General features: G+C 46.4%; 2 protein-coding genes across 2 annotated transcripts; one reads left to right on the plus strand and one right to left on the minus strand.

Moving 5' to 3' along the window:
• Window positions 1-212: 212 nt before the first annotated feature.
• CERS5 (ceramide synthase 5) lies at window positions 213-21,519 on the plus strand. The gene is made up of 10 exons (XM_019556423.1): window positions 213-408; window positions 5,371-5,476; window positions 7,366-7,496; window positions 8,609-8,666; window positions 9,952-10,002; window positions 10,906-10,998; window positions 12,491-12,619; window positions 12,923-13,029; window positions 14,969-15,125; window positions 20,181-21,519. The coding sequence occupies exons 1-10, from the start codon at window positions 239-241 to the stop codon at window positions 20,331-20,333; spliced, it is 1,155 nt and encodes a 384-aa protein (XP_019411968.1). The 5' UTR covers window positions 213-238; the 3' UTR covers window positions 20,334-21,519.
• Window positions 21,459-22,008, minus strand: LOC109324427 (cytochrome c oxidase assembly protein COX14). The gene has a single exon (XM_019556427.1). The coding sequence runs from the start codon at window positions 21,987-21,989 to the stop codon at window positions 21,819-21,821; it is 171 nt and encodes a 56-aa protein (XP_019411972.1). The 5' UTR covers window positions 21,990-22,008; the 3' UTR covers window positions 21,459-21,818.
• Window positions 22,009-22,055: the final 47 nt, after the last annotated feature.

The following is a 22,055-nucleotide window of genomic DNA, read 5'->3' on the forward strand; positions in this document are numbered from 1 at the left end:
AGGAATGAATGCTGGGCTCACGTGACCCCTCTTAAGTCCGTAGCGCTGGGCCGGAGGCGGGAAGCGTTCAAGCCCGTCGCACGTGCTGGACCACGCCCCCCCCCGCGCATGCGCATAAGCTGCCGGAGGGCTGACCATAGAGCGCAGCACAGAGCGGCCGCGGCGGGCCGGCGAGAGGAGGGCGGAGTGGCCAGCGCTCTTCCGGACGTGGCCCGCGCTAGGGCGGGGCGGGCGGAAGATGGCGGCGGCCGCGGCGCTGCTCTCGGCCTGGTTCTGGGACGAGCGGTTCTGGCTGCCGCACAACGTGACGTGGGCGGACATGGCGGGCCGCTCCCCGCCCCCCGGCCTCGTCGCCTGGGCCTTCCCGCTGGCGCTCGGCATCTTCGCCGTGCGGCTGGTCTTCGAGAGGTGCGCGGGCAGGGCCGGGCCGGGCCGGGCTCCTGTGGGCTCCGCGGGGGACGGGACACGCCCAGGCCGCACTCGTTGAGGGGACCCCCGAGACTAGCAAACGCGAGAGAAAACCGTGGGTTCTGGGAGAAACCCACCCCTGCGCGGAGGTTTGCATGGGGGCGGAGGGGTTTGGCCCATCCAGGGCTCCTGAAATTGCCTGTGAAACCAGATTCGTGAAGTTGCTCGTGGGTTTTAATCCCAAGCAAATAAGGACCCCCCAGGCCCTCACGCCCTGACCGGTTCATCCGGCTTCCCGCACGCTGGCTGTCATTGCGAAATGGATGGAGCAGTCACTTATCATTCGTGTTGCAGCATGTTTCGCAGCCCCTTGGGGGTGGGGAGGAGGCTTACAAGTCCGCCATTCGGCTAGAAAAGACACGCTCAGGGTAAACCTTGAAAACTTGGGGTTCGTCTTCGGGTTGAGGTTTCAAAGTGGCCCCCTGAAGTGATTCGTTGAGGTTGAACTCCAAGCCTGACCCTGCTGCGTGTCTCTAGATGGCGGGCTTTTTCTTTGGGTCGAGAATTCCCGCTGTCATAGATTTGTAGATATTGGGGTTGGAAGGCAGATCGTCGAGTCCGACCCCCGGCCCTGGGCAGGAAAACATGCTGGGGTCAGGTGCTTGTCCGATGTCCTCTTAAAGACCCCCGGGTAGGGGAGAGGTCCGCCTCCCTTGGGAGCCCCGTCCAAGGTCTGGCGACCCACGTTCTTCCCGGTGTCTACGTTGATCCTTCACTCTCCTGTACTCTGTTAGACGTGAAGTTGTCATTTATCTTGACGTTTTCTTCGTGTGCTGTACCTTTTTAATATGTTAGCGTGAAAGTACAATGGGATATTGCATATCAGTAAAAAATGAGATGTGGGGCATGGCGAGAACACATAGGTGCTTCTATGGAGGAAGACTGCAAAGAGATGCGAACAAAGCCACTGGTTTCTTGCGTAAATGGTTTGAGGAAGACTGAATAATCTTAGTTTCTCCTTTGTGGAAAGGGCAGCGCTTTCGTAATCATGGGAAGGGCTGCAAAAAGACTGCCTAGGAATCTAATTGGTTTTCACTTTCCTTTGCCATGAGAAGTGCAGTGCCTGGTAGGCTTGCATAGACCAAGTGGTAGGTGGAATGGAGAGAGGCAGAAAAGCCATTGGGGCCTACAGAAGTGTGGTGTGTGGCGGGGGGGAATAGAAAAAAGAAATGGGTCAGGAGAGTTGCTTCCTCTTTCACCCCCGGTCTACTTCCTGTCCTTTTTAAAAAGAGAGAAAGCAAGAGCCCAGAATTGATCTGCCCTGGCATGTAAGGCTCTGAAGCATCATTGAAACCAATGTAAAAGATCCAAGGGCTTATTTATAACAGGAGTGCCAAATCCCATCTTAACCTAGATTACCAGCGCTGGACTTGGCCACATGTCCACGCTTACCAGTAAATGAAAGGCAATCGTGTCTTGGAATGTTTCCTATTAGAGTGTTAGACTGCTTCCTGGTCTCAAGCTGCAGCAAGGGAATTTTAGGCTAGATATTAAAAAAACCCTCTCACTAGGTGGGTAGGGAAGCACTAGAACGGGTTCCCTAAGAGGTGGTGGAGTCTCCATCCATGGAGTTTTTTATGGCCTGGCTCAACAAAGCCCTGGCTGAGATGATGTAGTTGGGACTGGTTCTGCTTTGAACAGAGGGTTGGACTAAATGTGACCTCCTGAGGTCTCCTCCAGCCCCCGTTTTCTATGATTCCATGATATTGTAGGGGCTGCCAGGACAGAATTCCTTCTCCCTTCCCCGTGGACACCTATGAACTGGCCTGGGTGTATTTATTTTAGCAAAAGTGCAGGCGATACTCACTTTCCTTTAAAACCTTAGGGACCAGCTGATGGCAAGGGCAAGATACAAGTTCTGCAAGTCAAGAAAAGTAGCCCCCAGAGTAACACTTAATCAGTGCCATATATCTGGACTGCTTTTCCTCTGGCTTTGTAGTTCTGCAACTGAGAGCTTTTCTTGTAGCATCCCTCGCCCTACTCAGGTTTATGTACGGTTGTGCAGAAAGGTGTAGCCAGCAAGATCAGTTGTGCTAATACTGAGCTGACAGGCTTGCGTTCAGAACTGGGTGCTTTTGCTCCCTGGCCTCCTTCCAAAGGTAGCACTCATCTCTATATGCAGCATCCCCTTCTCGCCTGAATTCTGTCTGTGAACCTAAGATTGAGCTTGTCTAGATTCCCCATTTGACCTGCTTGGCATTTGATGCGTGAAACTCCTTTACAATATAAACACAGAAAAATGAGAGCTTGACAGGGTTTTTTTTCTCTCTCTTTTTTTTTCCCCTTCAGAGTGAAACCTCCTGACTCTGTCATGGTGCCTTGGGGGTGGCTCCTTTTCTTTTTTTTTAACCATATCTCTGGAGAGTAGGTTTTCACTGGTGAAGTGTCCAGGGCATTATACTGTCAGTTCCGGTCCTAGAATTTTTACTGTCAAAGCCCATTTTTCTGAGATCCTTTTCTCCCACTTTTTGAACATGTCATCAATTCAGATTTTCTAATAAAATCCCATTGTGCTTATACCCACATCCAGGCCTTAGGGGTGATTAAGTCAGATGGTTCCTTGACACACAATTGGCAGCAGGACTGATGATACAGAGCATAAACTATATATTTCTGGAGCTTTTCTGTCTTAGCTCCTCTCCCTTTGTGCTTCTTCTGTTCTTCCTTCCCCTCCCCTCCCCCTTTAGATATTCCGCCTTAGGAGGAAGTATTTTTTTTTTCCCCTAAATTTTGTTGCAGCTCCACTTTCCCTGAATTGGTGTCACGTTGATGCAAAGAGTGATTTACAAACCTCAGTGAATCTGCGTGATGTTGAAGTTGGGAAAATACGTGGACCGTTTTATGACTCTGGAATGCATCTCTGCTAGCCAGTGCTGAGGTGCAAGGGTGGGGAGAACTGCAACATGTTTCTATCTGACTAATCAGTCCTCTAGAATTTGTTCCATTCAAGAAACAGAGTTGAAAATCAGAGTTTGTAAATCATTGACAGAAGTCTCTTCCTTTCAGTTTTATACATCTCATATACTGAGATTTTGAAATGAGATACACTGCTACAGGGGTTGAGCCTCTTATCTCAAGTAACTTGTTAATTAAATCCAGACTGCTCAAAGGTGCACATACCATAAGTCTTACTATGTTGGGAAAGTTTCCTTCTTCAGAACTGCAATAGGGACTCGGCAGACAACTAATGTTGCCACGTAGGAGGTTGGATTTGTAAAGAAGGGCTCTCTAGAGAGGGTACTTTATCTTCAGTAGAAAGGAAAGGATTAGAGCAGTTCACTCCAAGTTCTCGTCCTCCCTTTTGACTCCATTGGCTTCCTTGGGCGCAACTGTCAAACTGGTTTGTCATGCAAAAGATGTGGTTGCTTTGGCACTTTGGGGGAAACCAAACCATAGGGTGGGCATTTGGATGAAAACTGAACAAAGGAAATTAGATGATGACCTTTAGTGCCTCCTAATTATGTTATTAATTGTGATGCACAGTTCTCAAGACAGGAGGAAAACTTTGTAAGAAAAGTCATGTGGATGTGGTCTTGAAGATGGCAGGTAGAATAGTTGCCATTTAAGCAGTGAAGAGGCAGTCTTTACATTGTACATACGGTGAACGGTTTTCTGGTAGTGGCAATTATAATTTACTTTTATTGCAAGATGATAAAATATGTTTTAATTAGTCTGCATTTCCTGATTGGCCTGACCAACCCAATATTAATATGGCACCCCTCCCCATTCAGGCAGAGCTTTTTTCTCTGGAATTAAGCCTCTTTTCCACCATCTTATTTTCTCTTTGAAGCAAAGCAACTTCTAAACTAGAAAGGTTCTTGATGGAGGGAAGCATTTAATTTCCCAGCTATGAACTGGGTATTTACTTGCCCATCACAAGTGGCATTGGAGGGCTACATTGGTGTCGCACCTGTGAAGTGATCTGGGACCTGTGGCTGCCAAGCACTACGTATCTCTTCAAGAATTTGATTTTAGCATCTTCATCTGAAAAGGGGGTCTGAATCCTCACCATCATCCGGAAGGTGCTTTTCAGAGTGCCACAGAATGGCAGGAGCAGAGTGCTCAGTGGTGGGAGGGATCCAATCCGGTTTTTAAGATAAAGCGTGTGGAATGTTGTCCCTTTTTCATTATCTCTTGTAGTCTTGCGCTCTTGATTTGCTAGCAACTCTATATGTCTTATTCCTGTTTAAAGGATTTGCTGCTGATTTGGGGAGTTGCAGGTTATCGGATGTGGCTAAAAATGCTGATACATACCTTTATTCTGTGATCTTCAAACCTTTCATACATTAAATCTCACAGCTTCCCTGGATGTTTGAGCTAAGTGTACCATCCCTTTTTAATAGCTGGGAAACTGGCAAGGCATTTGAGTTGGGCTCAACAGTACACATGTTTGTCCTCTGTGTTACATCCTCACTCTCTTCCTCTCTCTCGTCATTTGTTAGTTTTTTAGCTATTCAGGAGTGTTTCAATAAGGTGGCAGTTTTCACCATTTCTAGAAGCATTTCTACCAGTTTGCAGCTACAGTAAGTTCCCAAGGAAGCCTACCCTGCAGCTTCTTTACCAGCTCTGGTAACATAAAGTGGACATTAGTCCCCAAGGCGCCTACTGTTACTTTTCCCAAGCACTTAAAATGTCCTGATAATGCAGATTAAAATGCAACAATCTGTATTCACCAAAGAGACTGTTTTGTAACCCTCTTCCCAGAGTCTTATCATGACTTTCTTTTGACATTGGCAGAAGGAAATCCTGCAGTGAAGGAGTATAAATTACCAACCTGAAGAAGGCTGGGCGGTATTTGGGTAGTACTGGGCAGTCTGCAAGCAGTTGGGGCACATGATTCAGTCACTGAGAGGGGGGAAAAAAACTTGTATCTTGAATATGGCTCTTCTTTATGACTTTCAGGTTTATTGCCAAGCCATGTGCCATAAACCTGGGCATTCAAGACAGTGGACCTCACAGACCTCAACCCAATGCAATTCTAGAGAAAGTGTTTACATCCATCACCAAGGTAAGTCATTTTCCAGATCCTGCTCGAGAGGCAGGTGTGTAAATGAGAACTTGGCTCTCTCTTATGGTTTTGATGACACACACTTTGCAGCCCAGTGCTAATTCTGTTTAGTTGGGGTCTGTTTCTGATGAGCACTCGTTTTACTGAGTAATTTTGGCACCTTGCTTTAGTTCACATATGACTATATCCACCCCCTTTCCTGTTTCTCACAGTGACTTTTGTTCTCTATGCCTCAGCTTCAGTTTTGCAAGCCAAAGAATTGTTTAACGTTCACAAAGTTTTCTTGTTGTAGAGGACGTGAGCTTTTTCCTTTGGTCCCCTGAATCTCTCCACATGGCGCAACTGAATTTCCAGTAGTTACCAGGAGATTCCCCTGTATCTTTCACTTCTTCCTGGAAGGTACCTTTACCTTCTCTGCAGACTGGCCTGGCTGGTCTGTCTCACAGATGCCTTCCTTGGATTACTGCTGTGGTTTGTAGAACTGGATAGCTCTCGAAGCCAAAGTCTAGTTGTAGGAAGGGAAAACTTGGTAACTGCTAATAGCAAAGGATCCTGTTTTGGGATAGGATATTGAATGTTGGCAGTAGGATTTCTTCTGGTTTTTGCTCTCAGCCACTTTTTCATTGTAACATCTGCCCATAGTGTTGCTTCACCATTAAATGCCTAAATCCTGCAGGCTGTCCTTCATTTATTCAAAGCTGTCAGTTAAACTGATATTGGTAGTATCACTGACGCTAGTATCAGGAAATAAAATAGAGTTTCTTATGATTGTATATAGGAGTCTGAATGCTGTTCTGAGTAAAGTGGATAAAATTCTGTTAGTGAGTGCAAAAGTGGTTCTGAAAATATCTCCAATAAAACTTGGGTCATTCTATGCTGCTTGAATTGCAGCTGAACAGAGGGAGCTTTGTGTTTTCTCACTAGGGACTGGGGTGGGGGGAGGAGAAGCTTAGACACAAGGCTCCTTGAAAGTCAAGTTCAAAAAGAAGCACACGAGGGAGCCATTGGTTAAAAATGTAACCAAAACAACTCTGGCTTTTAGCTGGACCACTAGACTGAATAGGCTCAGAAATTGGGATGTTAGCATGGAGGGCAGCACTGGTGCAGAAACAAAATTACTTTCCTGTTTTGAAATTAGAGTTCTATAAAACAAGCCTTATGACCTTTATCCTTTTGGACAGATGTTCTAGGTAGCTTGAGCCCTTGACACCTAAGTGAAAGGAGCAGTGTGGTTGTGATGGGATTGCAGGGAGGCTGCTCTGGAACATCATCCTTAGAGCAAAGATGTTTCTGTTATCTAGAGTTTGTTGCACAGCTGTTGTGGCCATGTTGGTAGCTCAGTGCCCTGCATAGCCATACAGATTGTGCACAAACCCAATTGTGAGATCTGGAGACTTCCTGATGGAACTCATTAATTTTAGACCACTGTCATTTTAATATCACCCGCCTCAGCAATTGGCCTGTTTGGAAGCAGTTGCTATCAGGCCCTGTTTCGTCTGCCTTTGTGAACTGACTTGTGCCACTAAAGACAATGACACTGCTAGATTTCCTAGGAACAGTGTAGAGATACTCCTCCCTTAGATTTACATTTTAGAAGTGAGAGGTATAAAAAGTCTCTGAAAATGGCAATATATAATATTGTAATATTGTAAAAAATATATATGAATTGTCATGCTATGCTTCTGTTAATGCTAAAAGTTTAATTGAATTTGTATCAAAACAGAATTTGTATCAAATACCATCCTTCTAGCATGATTTTCTCTGTATGTGTACCGTCTGATTTTGTGACTGATTCATGGTTCAAAGAGGGAAAGTCTCAAAGATTTGGGAAAGGAAAAGGTCTTTGGAAAACAGGAACAGTGTCTGACTCTTGGTTCATTTTCTCCTAGTTTCCAGATGGAAGAAGGTTAGAAGGGTTGTCAAAGCAGCTAGACTGGGATGTTCGAAAGATCCAGCGCTGGTTTCGTCATCGGAGGAACCAGGACAAACCCACCATCCTCACTAAATTTTGTGAGAGCATGTAGGTTTGTGCAGAGACCAGAATGTGGCCTCATCTTAAAACTCGACTTGCGCCCTGTATTTTGAACTGACGTTTTATGGTCAATGGATTATGAATGGAAATGGGTTTCTTAGGGGCAGGTGGACACTGAGGAAATTAGGAAGACTTTTTTAGCATTTATTCATACAAAGTGGTATGTATGCCAAGACATCTCTACAGGACCATTTAAGTCTAAATGGTCAATAATCTTATGTCTCAGGATGGCTTCTCTTTCATGCAATTAGTGACATTGCACCATAACTGAGTAACTCCACTTAAGGCAGGTGAGAGCTTTCTGGACAATCTGACTTCCCAAACAAAATATTTTTTTCCAGACTGACTTTCTTCATGACTTAGGCGATGGTCTATAGAGTTTCTTTATGGTTTCATGATTCTTCTAGCCTACTTCAGTTTATTTTCTTGCTCTTTTTTTCTGCCTCAACAATTTATATGGACCACATCAGTGTAGTAGCTGAGAGTTTTTTCCCCCTGCCCCTGTTTCCCAGATGGTGCTTTTGTTTCTCCTCCCTAATGACTACTTAATCTCCCCACATTAACTTCCTGCCTTCCCTCCCATTTGCTAGTAAAACTTTGTCTACTTTAAGTTACCAAGTAAGATATACAGATGGGGATGGGAGGAGGATTTGTCCTGTGTCTAACTGGTTTGAGCTCTAATTTGAAATCTTTCATGTGTTGAGTAGGGTTTCTGTTGGGCATTTGTTAGATCTTGATGTTTCTTCAAAGTTGTAGCCTTGGTACCAGTATGTACCGAGATGTATAAGTCAGTGTTAACTTCCCTATGTTTCCAAAACACTCCGCCAATTAAGTGTGAACCTGAACTCTTCATGTTAATTAGTGTGGGACATACATTTCCCTAAATATTTTTATTCTGATGGATGAAAGGTTGAATTTAGTAATATTAGTGAGTTTGCCCTAAAAAGATGACTGAAACTCAGCAAAACTCATTTCTGTTGGTGGCTAATTTAGTACTGTTTATAATTGTTCTGACTCTTGCTGTACAAGTATTAACCATGCAGTGTTCATTTTCATTTAAATGCTTCACTTCTGTCTTTTTTTTATACTTTTGTTCTCAGGTGGAGATTTACATTTTCTTTAAGTATATTTTCTTATGGAATCAGATTTCTCTGGTCGGTGAGTAGTATATTTTTGTGTGTGGCTCTCAATTTTTTCCTTCTGCTGTTTGCTCCATGTGATATGCTATGAGACTAAGGGCTATACCTTCACTGCAGATTGGCTGATGTGACATACCCATGCTAACTTTAATCTAGCTACCTAGTACTTGTATTGTATTGAATAGGTGACACCATGTCATTTTCTAGGATCCCTGGAGAGTTTCATAGAATCATAGAAGTAGGGTCAGAAGGGACCTTGTAGATCTTCAAGTCTGACCCCCCGCCTAGGCAGGAGAAAAAACTGGACTCAAATGAGTCCAGCCAGGTAGGCATCAAGCCTCTTCTTAAAGATCCCCAGGGTAGGAGCCAGCACCACTTCCCTAGGAAGTTGGTTCCAGCTCCTAGCCGCCCTAACTGTGAAGTAGGTCTTGCGGATGTCTAATTTAAACCTATTCCACCTGAGTTTGTTCCACCGGTAGTGAAGCTGGTGCTGCTTCATCTTCCTTGCTGTTGTTACCCAAGTTTTCTGAATTAAAACTAGCTTGATCTTGACCGTAATCCTTTTAAAAAAAAAAAAAAAAAAGGAAAAAAAGAATTAGGAGTTAGGTGCATATTGGGAGCCATGGCCTCACAAAACAGGAAAGACAGCTTTTATAAAATCTGCCCTCTGCCGTTGATTCAAGAGGATTCTTTCTCTCTCCCTCTGACTTCAGAACAGGATAGACTTGTTCACCCTTAAGTAGAGCCCACAGTGGGGTTTTTTGTCTTTGCAAGGACACAGATCCATATCTTCAGACTGTCTTTGCTAAGAGCTCTTCCTTTGCACTTGAATTTCCATGTGCATAATAACACAGTATTGCCAGAAGAAATAGATGGTTTTCATTCTCTGAAATCCAAGAGTAAAGGCAGCTTGGATAGAAGGAATATGTTGGAGCTCCTGGGCTGTGGTGGGAAAGGAATGTTTTAAGTGAGCAAAACCAAAGACTGTATAGCAATGGGTCTCAAATGTTTTGGACTCAAGGCACCCCTCCATAACTGTTGTGAGCTGTGTGGCACACAGTTTAAAAAACAAATATATATATTTTGGTGCCTACCTGCTTACCCAGGTGCTGAGCAGTAGGGGTGGGGGGTTGTCCAGGCAGAGACATGTCCAACCTGGGCTTATTTACTTATCTCTTCACACCGTGCGGGACCCTTCAAAGGATCTGGTGGCGCCCCAGGGTTCCCTGGCACCCTGGCTGAGAATTGCTGGCATATAGGAAGAAATACGCTAGTGAGCTAATAATCTGTTCTTTTAATTCTAGACCCCCTGGTTTTGGGATACACGACAGTGCTGGTACAACTACCCTTTCCAGGTAGGAGTTGACTCATGCATGCCTCAGGGTCTGTTAGTCAGAAGAAGTCTAATGAACTAGCTTTTGAAGTTTCCTGGTAGCTTTCAATCCTTTACTTGAATGTGTACTATTGTTTTGTGTAGTATCCCCAAAGTTTTGAGAACTGAACCTTTTGTAAGCTCTCCAGTTTTATTCCTTGGGACGGGTGTGATGTTGAAACTCAGGAGATCTGAAGGCTTCTCATTATCTACTGAGTGGGTGCCCCAGATGCTCTTACAAGGTTTCAAGCAGTGGTCTGCTGTCCCCTCTGGAAAGGAAGGACCACCTCAGATGGAGTCGTCCATACAGTTTTTTGGCCTTTACGTGAAACTGCCAAAACATCCTTTTAGCAAATGGGAATGAGCTAGTGGAGTATCCCCATATTGTAAAATTGATTTCCTCTGGCACTTGGATGGTGAGACAATTGTACAAAAACAGTGATGCAGGCCACCTTATATCATGGTGTTCTTTTTGCCTTTTGTTCAGTTGGGACAGTTGTACATGGACCTTAAGACTTACTTTTATTTTTCCTACTCCAACAGGAAACTTTTATTCCTTAACCTGCCAAAACTGAAGGCAGGCAAGGTTCTTTGGGTAGATGTGATCTCTTTAATTAAGCCAACTGAGTAGCTGGAAAAAACAGAAGGATAATTTTATTCCTTAACAGTCCGTCTATAATTTGTATATATTTGTAACTGCTTAAGTTGGCTTTTATTAAACCTTAATTTGGCATCTGCTGCCTCTCCTCCTGCCTCAGCTTTCTGGGGTGAAAGGCGAAGGGACTGAGATGGATTGATTGAGGGGAAACAAAGTGGCTTTTAATGCAAATGTTGGACTCCTTTGTCCTTTAACCAACTTGTCCTTTGTATGTCTTTTTTTTCCCAGCCCCTAGCATCCAGCCTTTACTATTACTATATCGTGCAGCTGGCCTTCTATTGGTCTCTCATGTTTTCTCAGTTTACAGACATTAAACGAAAGGTAAGAGCAACCAGAATTTCACTGAACACATTCCACAAGAGATGGGACCGGTAGATGCATTGTGCTGCTGAAGCATTGGTCTGTTTTTCTCTTCGCTCGCCTTTTTTCATGGTTCGTCTACTTTTTTAGCCTGCGCAGGAACTTGGAACAGCAGCCCCGTGCAAACCCTTTTCACTTGCTTGAGTGAAGAAGGGGATCCATCAGCCCGGCACAATAGAACTGTTGATTCTGTGCTTGTATAAAAGTAGATTTTAATTGGGAGAAATAAGATGATGCAAACATTATGCATGTTTCCTAGACAGATGTGGGGAAGCTAGATGAAAGTCTTGGTTTTGGCAAAATACAAAATAGCGCAGAGATTACTTACTTCCCTTTAGGGAACACAGCACCTAATGATACCTGGGCTAGCCTTCCTTTTTGTTGCTAAATGATTTAAAGGCATAAGATTGTCTGCATTGCAGACTGTGGTGTTAGTGTAAAGATGTCCAAGCTAGCTTTAAGCGAGCAGTCTAGCTGTGGCAGCACAGAGCCCCACATGAGCTACAAGACGATAGCAAAAGGTCATAAGCAGCAAATAGTAGTTGACAGGATAAAGTAAGAAATGAATTTTGAAAGGTGCAGTTGGATCCTCTCTGAAACTAAATTGTAATGCCTGTGTTGGGGGTGTCAACCTGCAGTCTCTGTCAGAACTCTACTCTGTCAAACTTGTACTTATGTGATTTTCACTTTTACTGTAACTGTCAAATGTAAATATTGGTGCTCATTGGGTTAATGATGTGCAACATGGCAATACTGCCTATCACAAGGTCCATGCAAGCTGTACTAAGAGTGAATGTCAGTGTGAAATGTGGTGTTAAAAGAATGATCTCAGTTTGAAATAACTAAGTTCCAAAACGCAAGTTTCTTTTTACCAATAGCACTGAAACATTTGGCTGTGAATACTGTTTACTTCTGCATTTCACTCAGGACAGTGAAAGTAGACTGGTCAATTCTGCATTTAGTACATGACCAATAAAAATTAATGAGAGTGACCATTTCAGTGCAGTCACTGACAGTGTCCAAGTTCACTGGTCCAGCCTGACAATTGAGAGCAAGCAAAGAACCTGTTGGATGCTGCTGTGAGAACCAGAAGCCTCAGCTTCAAGTTCAAATAGTGACTTCTGGGGTAAAGCAGGCAGGATGCCAGGAACCAGGGAAGTAGTCTGAATATTGTGGGGAAGGGCAGAAGCTACAGCTGGGTGCTATGGGAGAAGAACTAGCGTTCTGTACATGGGTTGTGGTTTGGGGGCTTCCTTCCACTTGTGGTTAGGGGAATGGTCTACCTGTACTATACAGCTTGTCCAGAGCAGACGGGGAGGCAGATTGGATTATATAAACAAGCTTGAAGGTCTGACCAGACATTGGTATTTGGCTCTTGTTTGGTGCCCTTGTTCTAAGCCTCTTCATTTGTTTTCCTGCCAGAAGTTCCTTAAACTTGATCTTCCCCTTTCAGGATTTTCGTATCATGTTTGTCCATCACTTCGCTGCAGTTGGACTTATTACGTTCTCCTATATGAACAACATGGTGCGGGTAGGGACGCTGGTGCTGTGCCTCCACGATGCCTCAGACTTCTTCCTAGAGGTCAGTGAACCTCCTGTTTCCCTCCCTGAACTTTGAGCCTCTGAGGAAGCCGTATGGGCTGAGGCTGCAGGGTAAAGCTTCTCTGCTTTTCCCCCTTCCACTCTGGCTTGGCAGTGTAAGCTGGACACCCCGGTAGACATACATTCCTGATCTGCCCTGTTAGCTTTCCCCCTTGTGTGGGGACTAATCCTTACTGGTTCAAGACTCCCTGGTAACTGGAGGGCTCATGTGGTCTGGAGTGCTCTTTCATGCACGTACATGTGTTGGGGAAGTGAGACTTGTAACACATCCTGTTTCTCTTAGGCTGCAAAACTGGCCAATTACGCCAAATACCAACGTGTCTGTGATGCCACCTTCATGCTTTTTGGTGTTGTGTTCATCGTGACTCGACTAGGTATTTACCCATACTGGTAAGTGAGTTGGGCACTTTCGTTCCTTCCTTTGTCAAGCCCTTGTATTGGGGCTTCTCACAGCTTTTGCTACCAGTCCCCCAGAGTAGCTTGAAGCTGCGGACCAGCTGGCTGTTGCCGAGGGTAATGTTTTGAGCTCTTGTCAGAGAGGATTCTTCTTTGGTGTAAGACATGGATAGATACTCAAAGTGGCCAGAGTCCTAATGCACAGCTGATCACCGCTTCCCCTAAACTGCAAGATGGAGGCAATGCAACAGCTGCACCCAACTCTGCCAGTCAGTATTTGCCTGGAAAGATGCAAAGGATGGCTTGAGTCTTTTATCTGTAAGACGTTATGGAAATAAAGGCCAGTTATCTACGAGGCAGGTTTCTGTTTGTGGCCCTCTGGGTTAGTTATTCCCCTTTCCTTTACTTTTGGACATTTGTACTGTCCTTGTCCTCTGTCCACTTGGAGCCTTACTAGGTCTTTCTTTAGGTTTTGAATTTAGAAACCTGACCTGAAGTTGCAAAATGATTAACTACAAGCAATGAGATTTGCCTTTCCTTCAGCCACATCCACATTAGGTCAGGCCTGGTAGGGTACTTTGGTGACAGCTATGTTTATCTCATCTGCAGAAGGTGTCTGACAAGTTCTACTTAACGTGGATATTGCTCAGCTGGTCTTGTTTTTGCACTCCATCCTTAGTCTGTAAATAGCAGACAACCTACTTGCTCTTTCTTTCATGGGTGTTTCTGATAGGCATAGTGAGCCACTTTACTTACATTGTAGTGGTAGGGGCATTTCAAAGATCCTATTTGTATTGGTATACATAATAATAATAAAAAAAAAAGAGTCCAGATATAAAGGCAGGTTTAGGTACCCATGCCTGCCTTTATTGATGCTCCCTTCAGAGAGGGTCCCTGCTGCCTCTTGACAAATTAGGCCATCTTTTTCTGTTCTTTATTCCATTGTTTCCAATGATGTGATGCATGCTCTGACATCACATAGCTCAGAAGCCCTGTAAATCTTTAATATGCTTTCTGTTGGCTGTAATACAATTCCCCTGCTTCACAGCTTCATTAACATTTGAAGATGCTGTACTGTTCCATTTAGTGCATAGTCTCCTTAGTCTGTAGGACCATGCCACTTCATGCCTAAGAAACTGTGCAGTAATACAGCTATAAACTGGGCCTAGACGATCATTTCTGTACCTGTGAAAAGGCTTATTACTGAAAGCAAAGTGTTATCATGGGTATTTTTAAAAAATTACTGCATAAGCTACCTTTTCCATGGATAAGGCCAAAGAGCTTTATTATGCTAAGGCACTGCTGATAAACTTTAGTGAAGAGATCAGAGCCCTCTTCAAGTATGCACAGTGTTAAGTCTCACTAGTTGGTCTGCAGTCCTTTTGACTTTGTGGGAGGAGCAGAGGAAAAGCCTGAGGCCAGGGAACACCAGCTTCACTAGTAAACTTTGCTATGTACTTGGGGTCAAATTCCTTCCTCACTTATAGCCAGGCAGAAATTTCCCCAGGCATGCGAGTAAGGCCTAGCTCTTCAGTAAACATTTCATACCATGTATACCTTCCCAGTGGTGCTTGTGACATGAGCAACTGCTGTCTCTTCCGTTGAATGCACTGTGAATGTACATCATGCCCTGGAGAATGGGGAGAGAAGTGGATCTGTATATATAACCTACACTTTGGAAGCAGTCCATATCATCTGCTGTTGCCATATCATTCAAACAGTTTGACACAAGTTTAGATTCAAATTCTTCCTTACTGTACCAAGAGACTGTTGGTTGGGGCATAAGCATTGTGAAAGGGGCAAAGCGATAGAAACTCACATGAGGGAGAAACCTTTCATGCATGTGCTCAGTTAGCTCAGTTCAGAGCTGGCAGCCGAGGATCACGGTATTGGCAAAGCACCCAAACTAATGCATTCTGGGATCCTCTTTCAGGATCTTGAATACAACCCTGTTTGAGAGCTGGGAGCTGATTGGTCCTTATCCTTCATGGTGGCTGTTCAATGGACTCTTGGTAACTCTGCAGGTTCTGCACATCATCTGGTCCTATCTCATCATTCGCGTTGCTTACAAGGCCCTCATGCGGGGAAAGGTAAGGTTGTCTATGGCTAGGCTGGGTCCTCTTCCATGTACACACCGCAGGGATTAGGCATCTGCTCCAAAATCAGACACCCTTTCTGTATTGCTTGGTGTGGGCTGCAACGTCATCACCACGGGTGCTGTGGCTTGACTCTGCAACATCAAGGGTCAATTGTGTTTTCCGCAGGCTTTGGAAGTCATGGCAGTGAGGTGACTGTAATCATATCTTTCTGGCGCTGAAGGGGTATCAGGGGAAGAGAAAAGATACTTGATAGAGGTGCAGTGATACATGGGTCTGATATTGCATCAGTACCAACGTAAAGAAAATTGGCTGTATCGGGTATCGGCCCAACGGGGCTGATAATTTGGCCAATAAATACCCATGCTGCGCACAGCCACAGTGCAGCACTCAGGCAGCAAAGAGCACCACTGGCAGCATGGACAGCTGCCTCCAGCTGGTAAGTCTGGTGTGATGGAGGGGGTAGGGGAGGGGCATGGAGGGAGCAGATCAACACCCCCTGTGGTGAGGGAGGGGGCAGGAGCAGGTGCTGCCCAGCAGGAGGGGAAGGGGGGGCTCCCACCACTGCTTGCACCCTGGGAAGGTGTGGGGGGGGCATGTATCTCCCCCCCCAGATCTATGTGGGGCAGGGTGGGCTGCAGCTGGGGCTGCGCAGGACTCTTCTTGGCGCCGGCTCCACTGGGAGGATGCTGCACCCACCCCAAATTTTGCTGCAGCTCCACTCCCAGTGCCACCACTGCCAGCCGCAGTCCCAGCATGAAGGTGGAGGTGGAGAGTTGTGCCAGGTGGCAGTGGCGCTGGGAGCGGAGCTGCAGTGAAATTTGGGGTGGATGCAGCTTTCTCCCACTGTCACCAGAGCCCACTCCAAGCCCAGCATCTATCGAAAAGAGCCCCATGCAGCACCGGCTGCAGCCCACCCCGTGCAGATCCGTGGGCCAACCCTGCCCCCCCCCAGCAGCACCTGCCCCCTTTCTCACTGCAAGGGGTGTTAATCTACATCCCACCCCTTCCCCTTCCACCACAACAGACTTACCAGCTGGAGGAAGCTGTACTGGAAATCGGATCGGTATCGGCTGATATCCCTCAAATATCGACTATCAGTATCAGCCCCAAAAATATCTATTGGTGCACCCCTAATACTTGACAGTGTGTTGTTAGCTAAATGCTTTGAAAAGTGTGCACTGAGCCTGACAGAATCTCAGTTCAGACTTCCTTCCCACAGCTTCTGTATATGGGGACTGCCAGACATTGGGTTGTGTTGGAGAGAGCAGCATAGGCACTGCTGGAAGGCTGTTCCCCACTGAGTCAGTGCTAGGAAGTGCTTGTCTCAGGCTGGGAGCCATGCCCAGGAGTGTCCTGGGAGAACCAGCATTGTGGATTGTCCTAGCCAGTCGGTGCCTTTGGTCTTCCACTGGGAGGGGTTTGGGACTAACGCAGGGGTTTGTGAACCCCTGGATACTTGGGACTCCTGTGAGAAACTGGCTCCACTTGACACTGCTTTTAGACTGTGGAGCTGGTCCAGGCCTAGGGAACTTGTATAGCCTGAAGAAATATTTGTAACAGCATCCTCTATGGCAGTCTGAGTTAGGGAAGGGCCTCAGGTGTGGGGAAGAAGATATGTTGCAGAGTTTGTGCCTGGTCCTATTGCTTGTTTCCCCTCTGGCTGCTGCTAGTTTCTGAGTAGAATATCTGCCTATGTGGCGCTCTCCGCACCTGGAGGTCTACATTGCTTGCATTTCCTTGCTTTTTCTCTCCTGACCAGGTGACGTAGCCAGGGAAAGGATTCTAGACTCTGCTTCTGTACTCTTCACTCTTTTCTCACTCCTTTTCTCTGTGCCAGACTGGAGCTGGACAGTTTCATCCCTTGCATGTAAGTGTAATCAGTGCTGTTGCCTATAGATGTGTCCATCTCCTGCTGAGCTTCAAGAGAAATACAAAACTGTAACTCTGGGATTAAAAGAGCTGCATTTTGCAGCTTCTTTTAAATTATTTGCCTCACTGAGGTGCTGATCCATGTAGGATGCTAAGTTGTGGGGTTATCCAGCAGTTGAAGGAGGGACCTGTGAGTTGGCACTGCCACCAGCTGTCTGTGCAACACTCATCTGTTTCCGTTGGCCTTTGCATAAAATGATGCTTATCATTAGTGTTTGTAATGCTCTGAGATATATAAATGGAGGAGACAGAGCAGTACAAAGAACATTAGTTCTTGCTTGGACCTGCATTTGCTTTCCAGATAATTGGAAAACCAGAATACTATGTAGGCATTTCTGCTTTTTGCTGGCCAGTTGAACTCCCAACTGAGGGGGGTACTTGGGGAAGACATAGTGTTTCTAGCAGCAGAGGTATCCCTGTCTCCTGGAGGGCAGTGCATGCAAGAGGCTATCAGACCTAGCCTGGAAATCATTAACTGGCACTGGTTTCCTGCCAGATCTTTCTAGGTATTAGGAAACTTCCTATCTAGGACTGTTCAAAGTCTGTTAGTTCATCTTGGACTAGGTGTGGCCCCAAACATGGCTGCATGTTTTAACCATTGAGTAAGTACTTGCCTCTCAGGTAAGAAGATGAGGCTGTTTGTTGCAAGCCCAAAGTAGGGAGCTTCCCATGGTGGGTATCCGAGGCAGGTGCTGTACAGGCAATGAGGAAATGGGTTGGTAGCTCTCCTCTTCCAGCACCAGTGAGTCCCTGGTGTTGGCAATTATCCACTTTCACTTAACTGTTTTCAGTTAGGCTGGCATTGTGAACTCCCTTCACTTACCCCTTGGTGGCATGGGCCACATGATTATGAACTATTTGGTCTTATACTAGTGACATGCTGCCCCCTCGTGGTAGACTACGAGGAAGGACACGTTGCAACCATTATACTGCACATTTGACTCGGGTAGTGTACAGGCTCCTCTCTCACAAGTGTGTTCATCCTCAGTGAAGCATGCAGGTGTATTTTGAAAGCTGATAACTTGCATGCAAGCTAGACAGATCTAGTCACAGGAGTTATAAATCACCTAGAGGTGCACCAATACATCGGTTTGTATTGCATCAGCAGCACTGATGAGAGGGAAAACTGATGTTATTGGCAATCAACTTTTTTTGGCTGACCTGGCTGATAATGTCGCCGGTAAACACTGTGCATACATGCAGCCAGGAGTGCAGCCTGGGAGCTTGCAGAGTGGCATCCTGCTGGTAAGTCTGTGTAGGGGAAGGGGCATGGGGGCAGATCAAGGCCTCTTGGTGAAGGAGGAAGTGGGGCTTGGGGCAGCCATTGTCCAGCTGGGGCAGGGCACAGAATGGATCCAGCTTGTCCAGGGGGCACAGGGAGGGGGGTGAGCTTCATTCCTCCTTCCCAGCGTTGTTGCCACTGCTGCCCACGCCACCTCGCCCAAGCACAGCCCTCGAGCACACAGTGGCAGCCTGCCCTCGCCCCATGCAGATCTGGGCAGCACCCCCCTCTCCATGCTTCCCCCAGGATGCATGCAGTGGCACAAGCTGCCTGTCCCTTCGTACCCTCTGGATGAAGCCCCAGCTCAGTCCCACACTCCACTCCCTCCCTCCCCAAGGGGCCTTGATTTGCCCCTTCCCTCACCAGACTTACCAGCCAGACGATGCTCTCCAAGCTGCTGGATCAGAATCAGCTGATACAGATGGCTGATTACTGACCAGCCATATCAGCCCAAAAAATCCTTATCAGTGCACCCCTACTAAATTGTAGAGGCTTGTTGGATACAGATGCTTTTTGTGTTCCTAGAGTGCCCAGTTGGAGGGCCTTTCCTTCTACCCACCTGTACAAATGTGCGTTGGTTTATATGCGCAGTTGTTCCTTGGAGTGCTTGCTTCTAGGGGTGTACTGATAAATCAGTCTGATATCAAATTGGCACTGATATAAAGAAAATTGACTGTATTGGAAATTGGTCTGATGTAGGTGATAAATGCCCATGCGTGTGCCCCAGGATCCATGTGGAGCAGGACTGTGCTGGGAGTGTGGCCCTTGGCCTCAGCCAACCGGGCCCAGTCTGTGTGCCCTCCTGGACAAGTGGCAGCAGAGAGGCGGGAGCTGCCGGATGAGCAGGCAAGCCGCTCCCAGACCAGTGGCCTGCAGCAGCAGCCCCCTCCCCGCACCCCCTGGACGAGCTGTGGCTCTGTTCTGTGCCCACCCTGGCTGGGCAGCACCTACCCCAGCCCCAGGCCTACTGCTCCTTCACTGTGGGGGGCATTGATCTGCCCCACCATGGCTCGTCCCTTTCACCACAACAGGCTTACCAGCGGCATCAGAAATTGGATCTGTATCAGCCAATATGCCTCCTTAAAAATCAACTATCGGTATTGTCCCACAAAATCTCTATCAGTGGCCCCTACTTGCTTCACAGCCTGTGTGATGGGGGTGCAATGTTTTGAAGGAGGAGGCACCTTGTGCAAATGCTGAGGTAGTAAAAGTTCCCAGTTTCTTCTGAAAGTGAAAAGGAAATTCACAAACTGCTCCGACTTGGGCAAACTGAAGGAGGCGACTGTCTCTCCAAAACTGATAGTGATGTTGACTCCTACCACCTGCTGTTGCCAAGGTGTGTCAGAACAGGTTGTGAACTTGCCAATATTACTTCAGGAACAAAATTTTCTCTTGGAAGGGCAGGCATTAATCTGTGCTGGGACTTAACCACAGGAAGAAGGTTTGAACAATAATAGAACTACATCTCTTTCCCTAGATCTCTTTCCTTGGAGTTCAGCACTTGACATGGCTGTGGGGGGGAGGTTATTGCTAAAATGCAAAGCTGGGCTTGCCCATGGTTGTAAAACAGATCCTAAAGTGTGGGAAAAAAACAAAACAGACCCCAGATTTCCTTAGTAGTTTACTTCCCTTTTTGATGTCAGTCTTGCTGCTTGCAGTTGCCAAAAGGTCTAGCTCATGAAAGGTTTGACTTAAAATAGGTCAGAATATGCTGTACATGACAACTCTGTATTGGCTGATCAGGGAGACAAGACCACCTAAGGGCTTTTTCTTGTGAATACATGTTTTCCCCTCTTCTTCCCCTTTGCACCCCAATGTTGGATTGAAACCTTCAGGTATCAAAAGATGATCGCAGTGATGTGGAGAGCAGCTCTGAAGAGGAAGACACAACTTCAAACAGCACAAAAGGAAACTTCCGCACTTCAAGCAATGGCGCCAATCGCATTAATGGCCACATAGCTACTGGCCAGTGGGCAGAAGAGGAGTAAGGCCTGGGCGAGGCCATCGGCACAACACAGACTTTTCTTTCAATATCTAAATGTGTTGAGTTCCATGTTCCCAAGTGATCTTTTAATCAAACTCCCTTTCCCTGAAAACCTCCCAGAAATTCAAATGGGCATAATGTAAACGAGTCTAAGCCTTCAGAGTGCAGAAGGGATAGAGCTGACAACTAGTACAAAAGCAAACTTCACTTTTTTTTAAAGAAAACAAGCCATTTTCTATTTAAGTCTCCTTGTCCCCTCTGTCATGTTGTTTGCAGAAGTATTTTTGTTTGTCACAAACAAGTTTTCATTAAGATCAACTCAAGCACGGGGAAGAGTTTGGGCTGGGACTTGCTGACAGTGGACGAGTTAAGGTACCATTCCAAAAACGCTGCTTGCCCCAGCGCAGGTTCAGTGCATGTGGTTTGGTTTGTGTTTTTTTTTGATGCACTCCAGAATACGTTTAGGCTGTTCTAAAACTGCTTGGATACTCCACTATCTAACAACCTGGGCTCTAGCACAGAAGCTCTTTCAATCAGAGCTGAGTACCAGTCCTCTCACGACTGGTCTGTGCTACAGCAAAGCGTTGAATTCAATTGTGTTACAACCCAATGGACGAAGGCATGATCTAAGTTGCTAAAGCAGTTATCACTTGGTCCCTCTTGACAGTAGAGGTTACAAATTGGTATTTGCTGCCTATTTTGGTGCTCAGTTGTCCCTCCAAAGTCTTATCTACAATGTTTTGGAATAACTTTTTTTCTTTTCTTTGCCCCCGAGAAAGCTATGTTGTACATGCTTCCTGGCAAGTCTTGAGGGTCTGAATGCTTTTACAAGGGTTTCGGGATAAAACTGGCCGGATTTCTAAGGGCATGAGTCACAGACAGACCAGTGCTTTTGGCCTCCATTACCTTTCCACGGGGCACAGAAGTTGCAGGCCTGCCTGCGTGTGTATTTTTTCCAGGAAAAAGCAAATTTGTTGCTGCCCTGGTTTCAGAGCCCTGTACAGAGGAACTGGTGGGCTGGAAAGGCAGCCACACCACAGGCATTGCTTCTTTTTAATTCAATGGTACTTTGGGGCAATGGAAGAGACTCAAGTGTTGAAATCATGACGACGACATTGGAAATTTCTCAAGTTGTTACTGTTTTATACCATTGTTCACTCTTATCTGATTAAAAAGATCTTCAGAAAGTGCTCCGTGCATGGGCTCCTGTTTTATCTCCCTAAGACTTATGGAGCATAAGAGCAGAGCATCTGACTGCAGACGGCTGGGCGTGGTCACAGAAACCAGATAAGCTTGTTGTAGTTAACCCAAATCCATGGTTTTTAATAATCAGAGCGGGCAGGCAGCGCCTTCTAACCAAGAAGCTACTGTTTCCATCCCAGGGCCCCTTCCATAACCCAGCAGCGCCGGGACCCCTGCTGCCGCAAAAGGAACGAGCCCCTGGGACTGGGCACGAGCCCCGCCAGGCGGGTGCATCCCGCAGCAGGACTCAGTCTCGGGCAGGCCCCAGGCTGTCCCCAGCCTGCTGCTCGTCTTTGCGGTGCTGGAACACGTGGTAGACACGGACGCTTAACATGACGCTGGCGCCCACGGTAACCGCCATCAGGGAGAAGGAGACGGCCTTGTAGCCCAGGTCGGCCAGCCGCTGCGCTGACACCATGGCGGCACTGCGTCGCTCTGTGCGGGGGAGATGGCGCAGGCTGATGCCCAAATCCCGGACACCGGG

The sequence above is a fragment of the Crocodylus porosus genome, unplaced genomic scaffold, assembly GCF_001723895.1.
Source record: "Crocodylus porosus isolate Cpor-Errol unplaced genomic scaffold, CroPor_comp1, whole genome shotgun sequence".
Lineage (NCBI taxonomy): Eukaryota > Metazoa > Chordata > Crocodylia > Crocodylidae > Crocodylus > Crocodylus porosus.

What these genes read in the sequence shown, in the direction of transcription:
- CERS5 (XM_019556423.1), top strand. Translation starts at nt 239, where the DNA reads ATGGCGGCGGCCGCGGCGCTGCTCTCGGCCTGGTTCTGGGACGAGCGG. An exon ending in TGTTTACATCCATCACCAAG is followed by an intron (nt 5,477 to 7,365) that starts GTAAGTCATTTT and finishes ATTTTCTCCTAG; the next exon opens with TTTCCAGATGGAAGAAGGTT. An exon ending in TTACAGACATTAAACGAAAG is followed by an intron (nt 10,999 to 12,490) that starts GTAAGAGCAACC and finishes TTCCCCTTTCAG; the next exon opens with GATTTTCGTATCATGTTTGT.
- LOC109324427 (XM_019556427.1), bottom strand. Translation starts at nt 21,989, where the DNA reads ATGGTGTCAGCGCAGCGGCTGGCCGACCTGGGCTACAAGGCCGTCTCC.